The sequence below is a fragment of the Oncorhynchus gorbuscha genome, linkage group LG11, assembly GCF_021184085.1.
Source record: "Oncorhynchus gorbuscha isolate QuinsamMale2020 ecotype Even-year linkage group LG11, OgorEven_v1.0, whole genome shotgun sequence".
Lineage (NCBI taxonomy): Eukaryota > Metazoa > Chordata > Actinopteri > Salmoniformes > Salmonidae > Oncorhynchus > Oncorhynchus gorbuscha.
Genome location: NC_060183.1, coordinates 72,018,728 through 72,040,990, shown reverse-complemented (window position 1 = coordinate 72,040,990; position 22,263 = coordinate 72,018,728). Strand labels below are relative to the sequence as shown.

General features: G+C 43.7%; 2 protein-coding genes across 7 annotated transcripts in view; both read left to right on the top strand.

Moving 5' to 3' along the window:
* Positions 1–357, top strand: part of cdk5rap2 (CDK5 regulatory subunit associated protein 2) — a 49,453-nt gene extending 49,096 nt beyond the window's left edge. For all 5 annotated transcript variants that reach the window (XM_046290350.1, XM_046290351.1, XM_046290348.1 and 2 more), the window contains one exon: positions 175–357. In XM_046290350.1, coding sequence (XP_046146306.1) covers positions 175–357 — 183 coding nt within the window. The remainder of the gene's footprint in view (positions 1–174) is intronic.
* LOC123989387 (CDK5 regulatory subunit-associated protein 2-like) overlaps positions 347–22,263 on the top strand; it is a 26,459-nt gene continuing 4,542 nt past the window's right edge. The window contains exons 1-11 of one of the 2 annotated variants that reach the window (XM_046290354.1): positions 347–568; positions 910–1,142; positions 2,963–3,014; positions 4,097–4,293; positions 6,302–6,679; positions 6,822–6,947; positions 7,078–7,191; positions 7,402–7,591; positions 15,676–15,797; positions 15,883–16,095; positions 17,282–17,344. In XM_046290354.1, the coding sequence (XP_046146310.1) occupies positions 462–568; positions 910–1,142; positions 2,963–3,014; positions 4,097–4,293; positions 6,302–6,679; positions 6,822–6,947; positions 7,078–7,191; positions 7,402–7,591; positions 15,676–15,797; positions 15,883–16,095; positions 17,282–17,344 (1,795 nt within the window). In that variant the 5' untranslated portion in view covers positions 347–461. The remainder of the gene's footprint in view (positions 569–909; positions 1,143–2,962; positions 3,015–4,096; positions 4,294–6,301; positions 6,680–6,821; positions 6,948–7,077; positions 7,192–7,401; positions 7,592–15,675; positions 15,798–15,882; positions 16,096–17,281; positions 17,345–22,263) is intronic. The other variant, XM_046290353.1, reaches the window with a different exon arrangement.

Below are 22,263 nucleotides of genomic sequence, written 5' to 3'. Positions count from 1 at the left end.
GTACTTTTCACATTTTTATTGGACATTGTCCACGTCCTGTGTTTTGGTTTGATTGTATTGTCTCTCTTAATCCCTCACCTTTGTGCTTTCTCTTTCATTCTCTTTATCCTCCCTCACTTTTGTGCTTTCTTGTTCTATCTCTCTTTCTCCTCCCCATCCCTCATCTCTCACTAGGTGAGTCTGAAGAGCCTCCAGACGTTTGACTCCTACGGTCTGTGTGAAGACCCAGCCCAGCTCCAGGCCCAGGTGAGGGAGCTGAAGACCCAGCTAGAGAGCCAACACCAGGTCATCCTCCACCTGGACCATGCTACGCCGCCGCGCCTCCCTGTCCAGCGAACTGTTGACCGCCACATCTGACTCCCACACTGCCACGGGAGGTCACACGGGCTCCGAGAGGGGGGAGGAGGGTGGGAAGGAGGAGAGGAGCCTGGAGGGAGAGGGGGGAGGTGACGAAGGAGAAGATGAAGAGTATGAGCATGGAGCTGGAGAGGGAGAGGAGCGTGAACAGGAGTATGAGCGAACAGCTGTTGCAGGCCCAGCAGCGGAGTCGATCAGCCTCACCTGCCAGGTTGCTAAGTAGTTGTTTCTTAACTTTCTTCATTATAAAGTACTACGGATGTTTTTTTTACAGGGTAAAAAGTTGAACTCTGAATGACTCTTCAGTTTCCTCTGTATTTCATTGTATTATTATGGACCCAAATTAATGTTTGTTTAGGTTTATTTTTTATTTGATTTTTTTCACCTTCATTTAACAGAGAGCCCTGGGGTCTAATTTGTGGGGTCAGCTCTGCAGTGTATTTGTTTAGAAATTTCCGATAAATCTATCTAGTAATCTAGCTATTGTCATCACCACTAAACCTCTCTGTTTGGTTAAAAAGTATTTTTAATAATCTCATCTGTTCTCTATAGGATCGACTCCCTGGTCCAGTCGCAGGCGAGGGAACTGTCCCAGCTGCGTCGTCAGATCCAGGAGAGCCGGGGCCTGGGGGCACTTCATCGGATGCAGCTGGAGGAGCTGTCGCAGGCCTTCGAGGAGCTGCTACAGGCCAGCGACGTGGACTACTACGTGGGAGAGGTGTTCCGAGAGCAGCTGGACAAGAGCCTGGGCGTCCTGGAGAGGCTAGAGGGCCGGCTGGAGAAAGGTAAGCACAACAAACATTGTATGTAGACATTGATGATAGTAATAAGATTTTAAAAGCAGCTATACAAACATGTACTAAGGACTCTTAAAGAGCATATGGCCTCTACAGAATGGAGTCTATTGAGACTGTTCTGAGATGCTCCATTCACCTACCCATTCTGAAATTGTATATACTTTCATAACTTACTCACCAATGCAGAGATGCGATGTTGGGATTGCGAACATCTGTGAGGGTCTCATTTTTCTAAAATGAAAAATCAAAGTTGCACTACTTTTGTAGTGTAATAAACGTTCTAGCCAAACCACACATCATCCAATACCGGAAACCCCACACACAGACCTCTCACCACTTGGAAAGCACGAGAATACAGGCCTCTCACCACTTGGCAAGCACGAGAATACAGGCCTCTCACCACTTGGCAAGCACGAGAATACAGGCCTCTCACCACTTGGCAAGCACGAGAATACAGGCCTCTCACCACTTGGCAAGCATGAGAATACAGGCCTCTCACCACTTGGCAAGCATGAGAATACAGGCCTCTCACCACTTGGCAAGCACGAGAATACAGGCCTCTCACCACTTGGCAAGCACGAGAATACAGGCCTCTCACCACTTGGCAAGCACGAGAATACAGGCCTCTCACCACTTGGCAAGCACGAGAATACAGGCCTCTCACCACTTGGCAAGCACGAGAATACAGGCCTCTCACCACTTGGCAAGCACGAGAATACAGGTTAGGGCTGGGCGATATGGGCAAAATATTATATCACTGTATTTAAAAACAAACAACAACAAAACGTTATGCTGATATTTTACGGTACTTTATGTTAATAGAAAATGACTCAAGTGAAAGTCACCCAGTAAAATACTAGAGTAAAATACAAAGTATTTGGTTTTAAATATGCTTAAGTATTAAAAGTAAAAGTATAAATAATTTCAAATTCCTTATGGTCTACACCATCACTGGTATTATCAGGCTGTGTTAGCTAGCTACGTTTGCTCTTACTCAGTACATTTATTAGCTAGTTGTTAGCATTAGAGGCTAACAAGATTTAGGGCAACTTAGTTAAGAAAAGACAAACTAGCTGTTTGCTGATGTAAGAAACAAACTGATAGTGTCATTATAGAACGCTAGTGGATTTGTATTAAGAAGCGAAGTGAAAACAGCATTGTTGCATGTGCTGCATTGACCATGCAGACTGAATGCAAGTGTGAAAGGGGGCATGGCTAGGTCTGTGTGGAAAGTGGCACGGAGAGAAGGAGCGGCGCAAGATGACTCTAGTAGTCAAGTAAACTATAAAAATGGACATTACACTTGGCATATCACGTTTAACAAACCAAACATTAAGATACCGGTATAGAAGCTAAAGTAAAAACCCAAACCGCCCAGCCCTAACGGACGGTCCATAATGTCAAGTGTAAGGTGGCTTCTGAATAGCAGCTGTGTTAGTTAAATAAACAAAGCTATTTTAAAGAAGCAATCTGCAATTGCTAGTGCTTCATACATTTTTAAAAATGTAATTATATTTACACATTGATTGTTGAAGAATATAACTTAGAACTGGTTCATGAGCTTAGTTTAACTGTCGTGTACCCCATCAGAACCAAAAATATGAGCTTGTTTTACTCCCATTGTTTGTAAATGAACACTATTTAGCTAAAACTATCATTTAGATATCATGGGGGGGTGTAATCACCATAAGGACACAGCACATAGTCTACCTGAAGAGGTTAGGAGGGGACTGAAATAGAAGAGAGTGAGGTGTGATAGACTGAAAGAGACAAGCCTTTCACCATCCCTCTCCTCTCCCTGTCTCTAGGAGACGCTCAACTGGATAACGAGGACGGGGCAGCACTGGAGCTGGCGCAAAGGTGTGTGTGTGTGTGTCTCCCTTCCTCCTGTACCACACAAAAACCCTCCATCACTAACTTTTTATGTGAGATGTATGTTTTCCAGCCAACCAAGTTCTATTGACCTTCTTAGACAGTTAATTTTTTTATTTGACCTTTATTTAACTAGGCAAGTCAGTTAAGAACAAATTCTTATTTTCAATAACGGCCAAGGAACAGTGGGTTGTTCAGGGGCAGAACGACAGATTTTTACCTTCAGCTCGGGGATTCCATCTTGCAACCTTTCAGTTACTAGTCCAACACTCTAACCACTAGGCTACCTGCCTCCCCAAGAGAGTCCAACGTTTCTTCTACCTCAGCTGCTTAAAACACTCATTTTCACGGACACCCATAGGCTTACAGCTGTCTTACTCAACAGTGTGTGGTTGTGTCAACATTTAAAGGAATATTGTCTCTTAACATTATTACTGGACAGCCACACCGTGCTCAATCAGGAGTTGCAGTACCTGCGCACCCAGGGCGAAAGTGACGCTACCAGGCTGCAGCAGGGGATAGACTACTTGCGGCTGCAGCTAGAGGGCGAGAGGGAGCTGCTGCAGCAGCAGGTCTGCTTTCTGGGCCAACAGAACCAGAGTTTGGCCGAGTGTGCCAGGGAGCAGCTAGATTTGTGAGTGGCCGGTCACCAAGAGGGATTCTGCGAGGTTGGAAGCATGAGTTTGCTGTGAACTCTTCTTGACTTATGACTCTTTCGAAATGTCTTCCTTCAGCTGGTAATTTCTTTTGGAATGTTTCGAAACCTGTCAAAATAGACCCTTTCTAGATGGTAGGCGTTTTGCTCTTGGTATGTTGTGTTTTGGGTCCTCTGTGTGTTTTATTCTGAGTTTGCTGTTCTTGTAGCTGTTCTCTCGACAGACATCTACAGTCATGTGAAAGAAACACTTTTCTCTGCGGCATTCACCCCCCTCCGACTGTTTTTTCACTATTTTGGACTTTGTTTCAGACTACTTCAGACTGTGGAAGCGGCCTCCCCCCGTGGCCTTATAACCTGCTGTAACTCACCCTCTCTCTCTCTCGCCCGCTCTCTCTCTTCTTTCCTCTGTCAGGCTGTCTAAAGAGTTACAGGAGAAGACCCGTCTGGTCCAGAGTCTACAGATTCAGCTGCGAGGCCAAACTCCTAGCAGCCACCACAGCTCAGACTCAGACCTGTCGGACAGGGTCTCTAACCAGGCCACAGCCTCCTACCACAACAGCCCCACCCTGCCAGCCTGTAGCAAACTCCATGGCAACCAGGCCTATCATGGTAAAAGATCATCAAGCTACTAGTTATGACATGCTGAACAGACAAAATAACTTAATGCTGTTGTATTATGCCACGTGTAGCTGAAAACCCAGACAGTTTTCAGTTTGTCATCAAGGTTGTATGAAATTGACAATTTCAAGAGTTGTCAGTTGTTCAGAGACTTGTTATCGGCTGCAGGGAAGCAGAGAAAAGTCCATGCTAAAGAGAAGCCACTCTTTGAATGTCACCCAGGTCCGGTCACTGTCCCTGAGTCTCTCCTTCTTCTTCTAAGTTTTTTGCCAGGGTCTCATTCAGTACACAATGGAAAACATTTAAATGGAAAATGAAAATGAGCACTACTAGTCCCTCCAGTTTCAGATAGTTTTCTTCCATTCAGTGCCTAATGAATACGAACCAGGTGTGGTATGTGAGTAGTGCCGTGTTAAGCTATTCTGGGCTGGTGCCGGATTAACTTTTAGCTCTCCATTAAATATGGATATTGTTCCCCTCTGGCGGCCCAGCCGGGTCCGTGGCGTTGAGATTGCCTTTGAATCCCAGTCAGTCTAATGGTACTTATTTTCCACTCAGGCCCATTGTGGACCAGTCAGGGATTTCGAAAGGACAAAGAGGGCCAGCCAAGGGCAGTACGGGTGTCTGGTTACACCCATTACTGTTTTCTCCCGCCTCCATCCCCTCCCCTCTCTCTCCACTTAAAACTGCATTATTTAGTAGTACCACCTATCTGGTTTAATCTTCAAATTGTGTTTCGCTTTGAGTGTGGACAACGAGGGATATTACAAAGATAGATGATGGGTTGTGGGAGGACAGAGGAGGAGTGCTACTGAAGAACTCTCTTTTAGCTTAGTCCTGCGGCACTGCAGATGCTAGCGTGTTGCAGTTTTTTACTCATAGGGCTCCTGAGTGTTGGGCGAAGTGTTCATAGGCTAGGCTAACTTAGCGGAGGCTCATTTGGTGACGAGTTTGCTGTGCATGGAGACTAAGCTAACGGGGAGCATTCTATAGTATTAGTTTGAAGAGGCTAGGCTAACCATCAGAGCTGTCATTCAGCCAGTCAGTGTAGGTAGCAAGGCTAACCATCAGAGCTGTCATTCAGCCAGTCAGTGTAGGTAGCAAGGCTAACCATCAGAGCTGTCATTCAGCCAGTCAGTGTAGGTAGCAAGGCTAACCATCAGAGCTGTCATTCAGCCAGTCAGTGTAGGTAGCAAGGCTAACCATCAGAGCTGTCATTCAGCCAGTCAGTGTAGGTAGCAAGGCTAACCATCAGAGCTGTCATTCAGCCAGTCAGTGTAGGTAGCAAGGCTAACCATCAGAGCTGTCATTCAGCCAGTCAGTGTAGGTAGCAAGGCTAACCATCAGAGCTGTCATTCAGCCAGTCAGTGTAGGTAGCAAGGCTAACCATCAGAGCTGTCATTCAGCCAGTCAGTGTAGGTAGCAAGGCTAACCATCAGAGCTGTCATTCAGCCAGTCAGTGTAGGTAGCAAGGCTAACCATCAGAGCTGTCATTCAGCCAGTCAGTGTAGGTAGCAAGGCTAACCATCAGAGCTGTCATTTAGCCAGTCAGTGTAGGTAGCAAGGCTAACCATCAGAGCTGTCATTCAGCCAGTCAGTGTAGGTAGCAAGGCTAACCATCAGAGCTGTCATTTAGCCAGTCAGTGTAGGTAGCAAGGCTAACCATCAGAGCTGTCATTTAGCCAGTCAGTGTAGGTAGCAAGGCTAACCATCAGAGCTGTCATTCAGCCAGTCAGTGTAGGTAGCAAGGCCAACTCTGATACCATGGATGTAAAGGAGGAGAAAGTGGAACCAAATGACATAATTCGAGGACGGTGGAAAATGGCACTTGACGCTACCAAAGATGAATGCATGGGTACATAGGGATATTGTGTGGACTGACATTATACTTTTCCTCTCTAGGATTTTGTTTGAGAAAATGTTTAGGCTACATCGCACAAAGAAAATGTTGTAAACAACTTGTTCAAATTTCCTCTAATCCTATACTTCATCCATCAAGGAATGAAAGAATCCAACGGGAGCTCAACGTCGGCTCCAGAGTCTGCAGCCCAGCAGGATGGGGGTGTGTCTGGCCCTGGGGTAGTTTCTGGACATAAATGGAGAGCCAGGCAGCTCCAGGGCCTGCAGAGGGAGAATGGGCGCCTGGTGGAGCAGCTGAGGAGCAGCGAGGAGCTTAACGCCACGCTGCGCTGCGAGCTGGACCTCCACCGCTCTATCCTGGTCCAGGGGATCTCCACACCACTACACACCCAGGGAGAGGGGCTGGGGCAGAGCCAGGGACAGGCTGGGGGGTCACCACAGAACAGGGAGGACCAGAGGGGAGAGGGACACCCAGCTTCACAGCAGGACACTGCCCAGCTATGCAGCATGAACCCAGGTACAGAGCCGGGAGTGGGTGGTGATCGTCACGTCTGAATGGGGATTATAGGCCTGTAGTTGTTCCTAATGGTATGCTCATTGGATCTTGTCCTCACAAGGTTAGAAAACTGTGTGTGTATTTTGACTGACATTGTTGTCAGACCTGTTAGCAGAACACCTGTTGGAGATCAGAGCCCTGAGACAGCGTCTGGAGGAGACCATCTACAACAATGACCGGCTCAGAGAACAGCTGGAGAGAAGACTGGGTGAGGTGGAGAGAGACCCAGGTACACACACCTCTACCTCGCTCTCTCTATGTTCATATTTGCATAGTCACACTGACTGGCTGAGATGGATATACAATGGATACAAACAGTATATTGTGTTTGACTTCCTCCTCAATAATGAACTTTGCAGCAACCAGCATCTTCATCCACGGTACGGAGGAGCAGGGCCAGCTGACCAGTGAGCTGCGGTTCCTCTGGGGACAGAACCAGGCCCTGAAGGAGCAGCTCAACCTGGGCTCCAGAGGTAAAAACAAAAAATGAGTAGCCGCTTTCCCCACATACTAGTGTGTTTGTAATTCCTGAATTGATTGATCCCGCAACCTGGGCATTGCTAGGCTCATGCTCTTACCAACTGAGCCACAAAATGTCCCCAATATAGCAGAGGGAGAATAATAGCCCATTTTGTTGTCTATACTGTTAATATTTTATTTAAATATTATTATGATCTCTCCAGACAAGCAGAAGGAGAACGAGAAGCTGCGTGAGGCTCTGGCCAGACGGACGGCCAAGCTGGAGCAGAGCAGGAAGGAGTGTGAGATCCTGAGACAGGAACACACACGTCTTCAGGACCGCCTGGACAGGAGCATCCTGGAACACACACACCTCCAGGACACACTGCACTACAGCCGCCAGGAGATCCACAGGTAATATACAGAAACACACACACAGGACACGCATGTTTGTAGTGATTCATATGTTGATGATGTAAAGAATGTTTCCTGGTCTGTGGTGTGTAATTTTATTTAACCTTAATTTAACCAGGCAAGTCAGTTAAGAACAAATTCTTAATTACAATGACGGCCAACCAAAAAGCTTTCTGCAGGGACGGGGCCTGGGATTAAAATAAATAAATACATGCAATATAAATGTAGGACAAAACACACATCACAACAAGAGAGACAACCCAACACTACATAAAGAGAGACCTAAGACTACAACATAGCAAGGCAGCAGCACATGACAACACAGCATGGTAGCAACATAACAACAACTTTGTAGCAACACAACATGGCGGTAGCACAAAACATGGTACAGAACAAAGGGCAAGAAGGTAGAGACAACAATACATGACACAATGAGGAGCAACCAGAAGCAGCACTTTACACATTTATGAAATTGCTTATTCCCGTTACTAATAAGCAAACACCCATTAAGAACATGACTGTTAAATCCCATTGGATTGATGAGGAATTGAAAGATTGTAATGTTGAGAGGGATGAGATAAAGGGTATGGCAAATAAGTCTGGCAGCCCAACTGATTGGAAAACGTACTGCAAATTTAAGACATAGCGTGACTAAACTAAATAAATATAAACTATACTATGAAACAAAGATCAATTATATAAAGAATGATAGGAAAAAGCTACGGGCACCTTAAATGAAATCTTGGGGGGAAAATCCAACTCGGCTCCATCGTTCATTCAGCTCATTCATCAAAGCCCACTGATATTGCCAACTACTTTAATGATTTTTTTCATTGGCAAGATAAGCAAACTTAGGGGTGACATGCCAGCAACAAACACAGACACTACACATCCAAGTATATCAGACTAAATTATGAAAGATAAGAATTGTACTTTTGAATTCTGTAAAGTCAGTGTGGAAGAGGTGAAAAAAATATTGTTGTCTATCAACAATGACAAGCCACCGGGGTCTGACAATCTGGATGGAAAATTACTGAGGATAATAACAGATGATATTGCCACTCCTATTTGCCACATCTCCAATTTAAGCCTACTAGAAAGTGTGTGCCCTCAGGCCTGGAGGGAAGTTAGTCATTCCGCTACCCAAGAATGGTAAGCCACATTTACTGGCTCAAATAGCCAACCAATCAGCCTGTTACCAACCCATAGTAAACTTCTGGATTATTTTTGGGACCAGATACAATGCTATTTCACAGTAAACAAATTGACAACAGACGTTCAGCACGCTTATAGGGAAGGACACTCAACGAGCACAGCACTTACACAAATGACTAATGATTGGCTGAGAGAAATTGATGATAAAATTGTGGGGGCTGTTAGATTTCAGTGCAGCTTTATACATTATCGACGTATGTATGTGTTATGGCTTTACCTCCCCTGCTATAATGTGGATAAAGAGTTACTGGTCTAACAGAACACATAGGGTGTTGTTTAATGGAAGCCTATCAAATATAATCCAGTTAGAATCAGGAATTCCCCAGGGTAGCTGTTTAGGCCCCTTTTGCTTTTTCAATTTTTACAAACAACATGCCACTGACTTTCAGTAAAGCCAGAGTGTCTATGTATGCGGATGACTCAACACTATACACGTCAGCTACCACAGTTACTGAAATGACTGCAACACTTAAAGAGCTGCAGTTAGTTTCAGAGTGGGTGCCAAGGAGTTCGCTCTAAATATTTCTAAAACTAAAAGCATTGTATTTGGAACAAAACACTCACTAAACCTCAACTAAAACTTATAATAAATAAATAAATAATGTGGAAATTGAGCAAGTTGAGATGACTAAACTGCTTGGAGTAACCCTAGATTGTAAACTGCCATGGTCAAAACATATTGATTCAGTTGTAGCGAAGTTTGGGAAAAGTCTGTCCATAATAAAGCGATACTCTGCCTTAACAACACTATCAACAAGGCACGTCCTACAGGCCCTAGTTTTGTCGCACCTTGACTACTGTTCAGTCGTGTGGTCAGGTGCCACTAAAAAAGAACTTAAGAAAATTGCAATTGGATATACACAGAGAGCTAATATTAATAATATGCATGTCAATCTCTCTTGGCTCAAAGTGGAGGAGTGACTTCTTCACTACTTGTATTTATGAGAGATATTGCATGTGTTGGTGTTTGATACTGGAGAGGGAATGCAAATCAACGACGCTGGACAGAGTGGAATCAGGTGTATCAAAAAGGCGGTTTATTGAGTCAAAGATATCTTGTTCTACATCGTGCACAGACCTAAGGAATGTGACTCTGTGAAGAGTCAGAATAATTAGGCTACCTCGCCAGAGTTTACAACAGAATGTATACACAGAATAATGTAGGTGGAGTCTCGTCGTGTTGGTCTTAAGACTGGTCCTGAAGAGTTGGAGGCGGGCCTGCTCTAGCCATTGGTGCAGAGCAGAGTCCTCTGCTGTTGGCACCCGACCAGTAGAGGGGGGTAGAGTGAGTGTACAGTGCTTCATGAGATGTTTGTGTGTCAAGGAACGAAAGATAGGGGAAACTAGCAGTGTCTGCTTTAGGCGCAGGTGTTTCCTGTTTATGCAGGAGTGCATGAAGGGTTCAATGTCAGTGAGATAGTTTGGCACTCTAAACTCGTTAGTGTTGCAGGATGCTCTTTGTAGTTTTACAGGGGAGTATATTTGCGTTATGGCAGCTGTGTGTCCTTCGGATAATCATGTTATTGCACACAGGCTCTAGACTTGACTGAGGGCACTGCGCCCAGAGTCATCTGAGGGCATCCGGTTTAACCAGAGCTTTAGTCTGCTAGTAATGCTTGATATTAGATTATTTATATAACACATGTTGAATGCATTGAGCTGTCTGTCTAAACTACTGGCACACAGCTCGGACACCCAAGAATACCCCAGAAGACATGCAATGAGGTCTCTTCACAGTCCCAAAGTCCAGAACAGACTATGGGACTATGGGAGACACACAGTACTACATCAAGTAACTGACGCAAGTAGTAACATTTGATTAAAAAAATATATATATGTATATATATATAGAAATAAAAATATATATTTTTTTAAACACCTGATTGAACAGCGGGGACTGTGAAGCAACACAAACATAGGCACAGACGCATGCATACACACACACAATAACATACGCACTATACACACATATATAGTGTGTATATAGAGCTGACAAGGTACAAATCTGTCATTCTGCCCCTGAACAGGCAGTTAGCCCACAGTTCCTAGGCCGTCATTGAAAATAAGAATTTGTTCTTAACTGACTTGCCTAGTTAAATAAAGGTTTTTAAAAAATTACAAAAAAAAATACACATGGATTTAGTACTGTAGTGGTGAAGTAGGGCCTGAGGGCACACAGTATGTTGTGTAATATGTGAATGTATTGTAATATTTTTCAAATCGTATGAGCTGCCTTAATTTTGCTGGACCCCAGGAAGAGTAGCTGCTGCTTTGGCGGCAGCTAATGGGTATCCATAATAAATACAAATACAAACTCCTAAATACATACACACAGGATGCATAAACACACACTCACACAGGGTACACCATACTAAACATACACACAAACCCCAGGTGGAAAGGGAGAGGAGAGGTGATACTGCTGTGGAGAAGTAGACTCCTGGTATTGGGTGTCATCCTAACTCAACTGTGTCACTGGGAGACCAAGGTCATGGGTCACCAAGGTCATGTAAGCCAGGTATTCCCAAACTGGGGTATGCATTTTTTCTTCACATTTTTCAAACAGTACATTTATATTTTCCAACAGGGCTATACATTTGGGTGAGTTTGTTTTTCTTCGCCTGTGTACCCTCGTTTCACTGCCAATTTATTTTCTTTTTTTACCATCTACAGTTCAGCTAACAAAAAAAATGTCAAATACAGGTACCCTAGTCAAATAATTAACATCCAATCACATTAACTGTTACTCTCTCGCGGGAAACTTTCGATCTTGCGCAGACATTTATAAACTAAACATGACCATTTGAAAAAAATAAGCCACAGAAGTTTTTTGAGCGACAATAAAGACTACTTTCGAGTAGTAAGACATGTATAAAAGCAACAGATACCATTAATGAGAAGGGCCTAGAAGCGTCTTATATGGTGAGCTACCGAGTGGCTAGGACAGGCAAGCCCCAAGCTATTGTGGAGGACCTAATTCTTCCTGCTGCCGCGGATATGGCTGGGACAATGCTGGGGGAAAAGGCCCCCAAAAAACTATACAGACAATGCCTTCATCAAACACTTTCACGACACATCGTTGACGTATAAGGAGATGTTTTGAAACAATTACTGCTTCGCATACAAGCCAGTGAATTATATGCGTTACAGCTGGACGAGTCAACAGACGTGTGGCGGGCCTGGCACAGCTCCTGGTATATGTCTGTTATAGTTATGGAGGGTCAATTAAGGAAGACATCCTCTTCTGGAAACCAGGACAACATGAGAGGATCTTTTTTAAAGCACTGGACAGCTTTGTGACATCAAATGGACTTTGGTGGTCAAGATGTGTTGGTGTCTACTGATGGCGCAAAAGCCATGACAGGGAGACATCGTGGAGTGGTAACGTGCGTGCAAGCAATTGCTCCCGATGCCACTTGGGTACACGGCAGCATCCACCGAGAGGCTCTTGCTGCCAAGGGAATGCCTGACATCTTGAAAAACATTTTGGACACTACAATGAAAATGGTTAACTTTTTTAAAGCAAGGCCCCTGAACTCTTGTGTATTTTCTGCATTATGCAATGATATGGGCAGCGACCATGTTACGCTTTTACAACATACAGAAGTGCGCTGGTTGTCAAGGGGAAAATTGACACGTTTTTTAAATTGAGAGGCGAGCTTAAAGTTTTCTTTACTGACCATAATTCTCCACTTGCATGATGACGGGTTTCTCACACGACTGGCCTATTTTCTTGCCTGAATGATCTGAATCTAGGATTACAGGGACTCTCCAACTATATTCAATGTGCAGGACAAAATTGAGGCTATGATGAAAGAAGTTTGAGCTTTTTTTCTGTCTGCATTAACAAGGACAACACACAGGTGTATATCATTGTATGATTTTGTACAAATTAACTCAACCTTGTGAAATAGCAAAGCACCCGAGTGAGCTGGGTGCGCAATTACGCAGGTAATTTCCAAAACAAACAACTGGATTTGTTATCCCTTTCATGCCCTGCCTCCAGTCCACTTACCGATATCTGAACAAGAGAGCCTCATCGAAATTGCAACAAGCGGTTCTGTGAAAATTGTATTTAATCAAAGCCACTGCCAGATTTCTGGATAGGGTTGCGCTCATAGTTTCTTGCAAATCACACTGTTAAGACACTGATGCCCTTTTCAACCACGTACCTATGTCAGAGTGGATTCTCGGCCCTCACTAGCATGAACACTAAATACAGGCACCGACTGTGTGGAAAATGATTTGATTGCGACTCCAATACAACCCAACATTGCAGAGTGCATCCTTTCAAGCACAATTATTGATGAACAAATAAGGTTTTAAATGTAAGATGGCTAAATAAAGAGCAAGATTATTGATTATTATTTGTGCCCTGGTCCTATAAGAGCTCTTTGTCACTTCCCACGAGCCGGTTGGTAACAAAAACTAATTCTTATGTTTAATAAATGTATTGTATAGTGTGCGTGTGGCAGGCTTACAATGATGGCAAAAACAATATTTGAGTGTGCTGACCCTGGTGCATTTCTGTTCATTTCTATTGGGCACAAAATTATCTAGAGGGGGTACGTAGCTGGGGGTTAAATGTTTGAAGGGGTACGGGACTATAAAAAGTTTGGGAACCACAGATGTAAGGGATTCCACATTAGTGTGTTTGTGTTCTCAGGTTGCAGAGTATAATGGTGTTGTCAGTAATGATGATGTGTAATGTGTTGGTTATGGTAATGATGAACGTACAATGTCATGACATTGGTTAATTTGTGTACTTTCAAGTTGCATGGCAAGATTGAAGTGCTGATTTTGTCAGTGTATACTGTGACTGGTCTCTGTCCGCTAATGCAGTGTAGATTAGAGGTCGACCGATTATGATTTTTCAACGCCGATACTGATTTATTGGAGGACCATAAAAAGCCGATGCCGATTAATCGGACAATTGTTTTTATTGTTGTTGTAATAATGACAATTACAACAATACTGAATGAACACTTATTTTAACTTAATATAATACATCAATAAAATCAATTTAGCCTCAAATAAATAATGAAACATGTTCAATTTGATTAAAAATAATGCAAAAACAAAGTGTTGAAGAAAGTAAAGTGCAATATGTGCTATGTAAGAAAGCTAACGTTTTAGTTCCTTGCTCTGAACATGAGAACATATGAAAGCTGGTGGTTCCTTTTAACATGAGTCTTCAATATTCCCAGGTAAGAAGTTTTAGGTTGTAGTTATTATAGGAATTATAGGACTATTTCTCTCTATACGATTTGTATTTCATATACCTTTGACTATTGGATGTTCTTATAGGCACTTTAGTATTGCCAGTGTAACAGTATAGCTTCCGTCCCTCTCCTCGCTCCTACCTGGGCTCGAACCAGGAACACAACGACAACAGCCACCCTCGAAGCAGCGTTTCCCATGCAGAGCAAGGGGAACAACTACTCCAAGTCTCAGAGCGAGTGACGTTTGAAACGCTATTAGCTCGCACCCGCTAACTAGCTAGCCATTTCACATCGGTTACAACAGCCTAATCTCGGGAGTTGATAGGCTTGAAGTCATAAACAGTGCAATGCTTGAAGCACAGCGAAGAGCTGCTGGAAAACGGATTCTACCATATTAATGACCTATCATCTCAAAAACAAAACGTTTATTCTTTCAGTGAAATACAGAAACGTTCCGTATTTTATCTAATGGGTGGCATCCCTAAGTCTAAATATTCCAGTTACATTGCACAACCTTCAATGTTATGTCATAATAATGTCAATGTTATGTCGTAAAATTCTGGCAAATTAGTTCGCAACGAGCCAGGCGGCCCAAAATGTTGCATATACCCTGACTCTGCGTGCAATGAACGCAAGAAAAGTGACACAATTTCACCTAGTTAATATTGCCTGCTAACCTGGATTTCTTTTAGCTAGATATGCATGTTTAAAAATATATACTTCTGTGTATTGATTTTAAGAAAGGCATTGATGTTTAGGTACACGTTGGAGCAACGACTAAATGCGCACCGCATCGACTAAATGCAACGCAGGACACGCCAGATAAACTAGTAATATCATCAACCATGTGTAGTTAACTAGTGATTATGATTGATTGATTTTTTATAAGATAAGTTTAATGCTAGCTAGCAACTTACATTGGCTTCTTGTTGCATTCGCTAACAGGCAGGCTCCTCGTGGAGTGCAATGTAATCAGGTGGTTAGAGCATTGGACTAGTTAACCGTAAGGTTGCAAAATTGAATCCCCGAGCTGACAAGGTAAAAATCTGTCGTTCTGCCCCTGAACAAGGCAGTTAACCCACCGTTCCTAGGCCATTGAAAATAAGAATGTGTTCTTAACCGACTTGCCTAGTTAAATAAAGGTGTAAAAAAATCATTTATACTTTTTTTTGTGTCCAAATCGGTGTCTAAAAATACCGATTTCCGTTTTTTATGAAAACTTGAAATCGGGCCTAATTAATCGGCCATTCCGATTAATCGATCGACCTCTAGTGTAGATGTGACGTGTTACAGTCACTGGTGCAGAGTAGGGTTGCTACTGGGGTGGCAGATAGCCTAGTGGTTAGAGCGTTGGGCCAGTAACCGAACCGTTGCTGGATCGAATCCCGAGCTGACAAGGTAAAAATCTATCTTTCTGCCCCTGAGCAAGGTAGTTAACTCACTGTTTCCCAGGCATTGAAGACGTGGATGTCGATTATGGCAGCCCCCCGCAGCTCTGATTCGGGGGGGTTGGGTTAAATACGGAAGACACATTTCAGTTGTACAACTGACTAGGTATCCCCAATTCACTATACTGTGTGTCATGGTGTGTGCGTGCGTGTGTGTGCAACTTGCTTGTATACCCGTCCTAAGTGTGTGTTCCTCTAGGTTGCAGTGTGAGGTGAAGATGCAGAGACAGCAGCTGTCAGACAGTCAACACCTCCTCCAGTCTCTACGTGTGGAGCTGCAGGTCTACGAACAGATCAAAACTGGGACACACAAGCACACAGGTAGTGTCCTACAAGCACACAGGTAGTGTCCTACAAGCGCACGCACACACCTGTCGCTTAGTTGTTTCTGACATTCCCTCTCTAGAGTCCAGTGGTACAGCCCAACAGTCTGGTTCAGGGTCTGGGACGAACCAAGTGGACCTGGGGGAGCTGCTGTCAGAGATCCGCCACCTGAGGCTGCAGCTGGAGAGGAGCATCCAGACCAACACGTCCCTGAGGCAGAAACTGGAGGAACAGCTGCTCAGAGGTCCCAACCGCCCAGATACCATCAATATCAACTATCTACTGGCTACTTCAGGTACAGTGAGCTCCAGAAGTATTGGGACAGTGACAACATTTTTGTTGTTTTGGCTCTGTACTCAGCACTTTGGATTTGAAATGAAACCATGACTGAGGTTAAAGTGCAGACTTTCAGCTTTAATTTGAGGGTATTTTTTTAATCCATATTAAGAGAACTCTTTAAGAAAGAACAGCACTTTTTCTAGATGTGCCCAATATAAATGTTTTGTCAGAGAAATTAATGATAAATTATGTATTGTGTCATTTTGGATTCACTTGTATTGTAAATAAGAATAACACTTCTACATTAATATGAATGCTACCATGATTAAGGATAATTATATCCTTAATTATTATATTCTTGTGACTCCAAAATCATACAAGCCAAAGATCACCATGCTCAACGCCAAGTGTCGGCTGGAGTGGTGTAAAGCTCGCCGCCATTGGACTCTGGAGCAGTGGAAACATGTTCTCTGGAGTGATGAATCGCGCTTCACCATCTGGCAGTCCGACAGACGAATCTGGGTTTGGCGTATGCCAGGAGAATGCTACCTGCACCAATGCATAGTGCCAACTGTAATGATTGATGGGAGGAATAATGGTCGGGCTGTTTTTAACGGTTCGGGCTAGGCCCCTTAGTTCCAGTGAAGGGAAATCTTAATGACATTCTAGATGATTCGGTGCTTCCAACTTTGTGGCAACAGTTTGGGGAAGGCCCTTTCTTGTTTCAACAGGACAATGCCCCCGTGCACAAAGCGAGGTCCATACACAAATGGTTTGTCGCAATCGGTGTGGAAGAACTTGACTGGCCTGCACACAGCCCGACCTCAACCCCATCAACAACAACTGCGAGCCAGGCCTAATCGGTCAACATCAGTGCCTGACCTCACTAATGTCCCAGTAGCATTGTTCCAACATCTAGTGGAAAGCCTTCCCAGAAGAGTGGAGGCTGTTATAGCAGCATAGGGGGGACCAGGTCCTTATTAATGCCAATGATTTTGGAAGGAGATGTTCGACGGGCAGGTTCCCACATACTTTGGGTCATGTAGTGTATGTAATATAGAGGTAGAAATCCATACACTATCATGTACTACCCACGTCAGGTAGGATATATATGTACTCGCTCTCTCACTGAAAGCATGCACACCCATATTCAACCATAAAGTCCCGTGGCATAAACATTTGTCCTATGTTGTGAGTTCCAGAGGTTACAGGCAGGTCTCCTGGTTGTGAAGGCTGTGATCCTCCCCGCCACTCCTCCTCTCACGGTGAGAACCCACAGCACATCCAATCCACAATGAACTGTATGTTACTGGCCTGTAGGTTCACCACAACAAATGTCACATTTGTATGTCAATAAGTTAGAGGTGAGTAACTGTGTACAACATCAATGTACGTCTGTGTCAGTTGTCAGTCATTACCGGTGTGTGTGTATATATAGGGTTGTACTGTGGTACACACACACACACACACACACACACACACACACACACACACACACACACACACACACACACACACACACACACACACACACACACACACACACACACACACACACACACACACACACACACACACACACACACACACACACACACACACACACACACACACACACACACACACACACACACACTGGAGAGAACCTTCTGTAGCTCAGTTGGTAGAGCATGGCGCTTGTAACGCCAGGGTAGTGGGTTCGATCCCCGGGACCACCCATACGTAGAATGTATGCACACATGACTGTAAGTCGCTTTGGATAAAAGCGTCTGCTAAATGGCATATATTATTATTATATTATAGAACAAGTATTTGATACACTGCCGATTTTGCAAGTTTTTTACTTACAAAGCATGTAGAGGTCTATAATTTTAATTATAGGTACACTTCAACTGTGAGAGACGGAATCGAACACAAAAATCCAGAAAATCACATATGATTTTTTAAAGTAATTAATTTGCATTTTATTGCATGACATAAGTATTTGATACATCAGAAAAGCATAACTTAATATTTGGTACAGAAACCTTTGTTTGCAATTACAGAGATCATGCGTTTCCTGTAGTTCTTGACCAGGTTTGCACACACTGCAGCAGGGATTTTGTCCCACTCCTCCATACAGACCTCCAGATCCTTCATGTTTCGGGGCTGTCGCTGGGCAATACGGACTTTCAGCTCCCTCCAAAGATTTTCTATTGGGATCAGGTCTGGAGACTGGCTAGGCCACTCCAGGACCTTGAGATGCTTCTTACGGAGCCACTCCTTAGCTGCCCTGGCTGTGTGTTTCGGGTCGTTGTCATGCTGGAAGACTCAGCCACAACCCATCTACAATGCTCTTACTGAGAGCAGGAGGTTGTTGGCCAAGATCTCGCGATACATGGCCCCATGCATCCTCCCCTCAATACGGTGCAGTCGTCCTGTCCCCTTTGCAGAAAAGCATCCCCAAAGTATGATGTTTCCACCTCTATGCTTCACGGTAAGGATGGTGTTCTTGGGGTTGTACTCATCCTTCTTCTTCCTCCAAACACGGCGAGTGGAGTTTAGACAAAAGCTCTATTTTTGTCTCATCAGACAACATGACCTTCTCCCATTCCTCCTCTGGATCATCCAGATGGTCATTGGCAAACTTCAGACGGGCTTGGACATGCGCTGGCTTGAGCAGGGGGACCTTGCGTGTGCTGCAGGATTTTAATCCATGACGGCGTAGTGTGTTACTAATGGTTTTCTTTGAGACTGTGTTCCCAGCTCTCTTCAGGTCATTGACCAGGTCCTGCCGTGGAGTTCTGGGCTAATCCCTCACCTTCTTCATGATCATTGATGCCCCACGAGGTGAGATCTTGCATGGAGCCCCAGACCGAGGGTGATTGACCGTCATCTTGAACTTCTTCCATTTTCTAATAATTGCGCCAACAGTTGTTTCCTTCTCACCAAGCTGCTTGCCTATTGTCCTGTAACCCATCCCAGCCTTGTGCAGGTCTACAATTTTACCCCTGATGTCCTTATACTCTGGTCTTGGCCATTGTGGAGAGGTTGGAGTCTGTTTGATTGAGTGTGTGGACAGGTGTCTTTTACACAGGTAACGAGTTAAAACAGTTGCAGTTAATACAGGTAATGAGTAGAGAACCGGCGGGCTTCTTAAAGAAAAACTAACCGGTCTGTGAGAGATGGAATTCTTACTGGTTGGTAGGTGATCAAACACTTATGTCATGCAATAAAATGCTACTTAATTACTTAAATCATACAATGTGATTTTCTGAATTTTTGTTTTAGATTCCGTATCTCACAGCTGAAGTGTACCTATGATAAAAATTACAGACCTCTATTATGCTTTGTAAGTAGGAAAACCTGCAAAATCAGCAATGTATCAAATACTTGTTCTCCCCACTGTACAGTGGGGCAAAAAAGTATTTAGTCAGCCACCAATTGTGCAAGTTCTCCCACTTAAAAAGATGAGAGGCCTGTAATTTTCATCATAGGTACACTTCAAATCCAGAAAATCACATTGTATGATTTTTTTATGAATTTATTTGCAAATTATGGTGGAAAAAAGTATTTGGTCAATAACAAAAGTTTCTCAATACTCTGTTATATACCCTTTGTTGGCAATGACAGAGGTCAAATGTTTTCTGTAAGTCTTCACAAGGTTTTCACACAATATTGCTGGTATTTTGGCCCATTCCTCCATGCAGATCTCCTCTAGAGCAGTGATGTTTTGGGGCTGTTGCTGGGCAACAGACTTTCAACTCCCTCCAAAGATTTTCTATGGGGTTGCGATCTGGAGACTGGCTAGGCCACTCCAGGACCTTGAAATGCTTCTTACGATGCCACTCCTTCGTTGCCCGGGCTGTGTGTTTGGGATCATTGTCATGCTGAAAGACCCAGCCACATTTCATCTTCAATGCCCTTGCTGATGGAAGGTTTTCACCCAAAATCTCACGATACATGGCCCCATTCATTCTTTCCTTTATACGGTTCAGTCGTCCTGGTCCCTTTGCAGAAAAACAGCCCCAAAGCATGATGTTTCCACTCCCATGCTTCACAGTAGGTATGGTGTTCTTTGGATGCAACTCAGCATTCTTTGTCCTCCAAACACGACAAGTTTTTACCAAAAAGTTATATTTTTGTTTCATCTGACCATATGACATTCTCCCAATCTTCTTCTGGATCATCCAAATGCTCTCTAGCAAACTTCAGACGGGCCTGGACATGTACTGGCTTAAGCAGGGGGACACGTCTGGCACTGCAGGATGTGAGTCCCTGGCGGCGTAGTGTGTTACTGATGGTAGGCTTTGTTACTTTGGTCCCAGTTCTCTGCAGGTCATTCACTAGGTCCCCCCGTGTGGTTCTGGGATTTTTGCTCACCGTTCTTGTGATAATTTTGACCCCACGGGGTGAGATCTTGCGTGGAGCCCCAGATCGAGGGAGATTATCAGTGGTCTTGTATGTCTTCCATTTCCTAATAATTGCTCCCACAGTTGATTTCTTCAAACCAAGCTGCTTACCTATTGCAGATTCAGTCTTCCCAGCCTGGTACAGGTCTACAATTTTGTTTCTGGTGTCCTTTGACAGCTCTTTGGTCTTGGCCATAGTGGAGTGTGACTGTTTGAGGTTGTGGACAGGTGTCTTTTATACTGATAACAAGTTCAAACAGGTGCCATTAATACAGGTAACAAGTGGAGGACAGAGGAGCCTCTTAAAGAAGTTACAGGTCTGTGAGAGCCAGAAATCTTGCTTGTTTGTAGGTGACCAAATACTTATTTTCCACCACAATTTGCAAATAAATTAATTTAAAAAATCCTACAATGTTATTTTCTGGATTGCTTTTCTTCTCATTTTGTCTGTCATAGTTGAAGTGTACCTATGATGAAAATTACAGCCCTCTCTCATCTTTTAAAGTGGGAGAACTTGCACAATTGGTGGCTGACTAAATACTTTTTTGCCCCACTGTATATACAGTGCCTTGCGAAAGTATTCAGGCCCCTTGAACTTTGCGACCTTTTGCCACATTTCAGGCTTCAAACATAAAGATATAAAACTGTATTTTTTGGTGAAGAATCAACAACAAGTGGGACACAATCATGAATTGGACCGACATTTATTGGATATTTCAAACTTTTTTTAACAAATCAAAAACTGAAATTGGGCGTGCAAAATTATTCAGCCCCCTTAAGTTAATACTTTGTAGCGCCACCTTTTGCTGCGATTACAGAATGGTCCTGTATTTGGCTCCATCCATCTTCCCATCAATTTTAACCATCTTCCCTGTCCCTGCTGAAGAAAAGCAGGCCCAAACCATGATGCTGCCACCACCATGTTTGACAGTGGGGATGGTGTGTTCAGGGTGATGGGCTGTGTTGCTTTTACACCAAACATAACGTTTTGCATTGTTGCCAAAAAGTTCAATTTTGGTTTCATCTGACCAGAGCACCTTCTTCCACATGTTTGCCACAAACCACCTGGGAGACACACCAAACTTTAAACGACACTTTTTATGGATATCTTTAAGAAATGGCTTTCTTCTTGCCACTCTTCCATAAAGGCCAGATTTGTGCAATATACGACTGATTGTTGTCCTATGGACAGAGTCTCCCACCTCAGCTGTAGATCTCTGCAGTTCATCCAGAGTGATCACGGGCCTCTTTGCTGCATCTCTGATCAGTCTTCTCCTTGTATGAGCTGAAAGTTTAGAGGGACGGCCAGGTCTTGGTAGATTTGCAGTGGTCTGATACTCCTTCCATTTCAATAGTATCGCTTGCACAGTGCTCCTTGGGATGTTTAAAGCTTGGGAAATCTTTTTATATCCAAATCCGGCTTTAAACTTCTTCACAACAGTATCTCGGACCTGCCTGGTGTGTTCCTTGTTCTTCATGATGCTCTCTGCGCTTTTAACGGACCTCTGAGACTACCACAGTGCAGGTGTATTTATACGGAGACTTGATTACACACAGGTGGATTGTATTTATCATCATTAGTCACTTAGGTCAACATTGGATCATTCAGAGATCCTCACTGAACTTCTGGAGAGAGTTTGCTGCACTGAAAGTAAAGGGGCTGAATAATTTTGCACGCCCAATTTTTCAGTTTTTGATTTGTTAAAAAAGTTTGAAATATCCAATAAATGTCGTTCCACTTCATGATTGTGTCCCACTTGTTGTTGATTCTTCACAAAAAAAATACAGGTTTA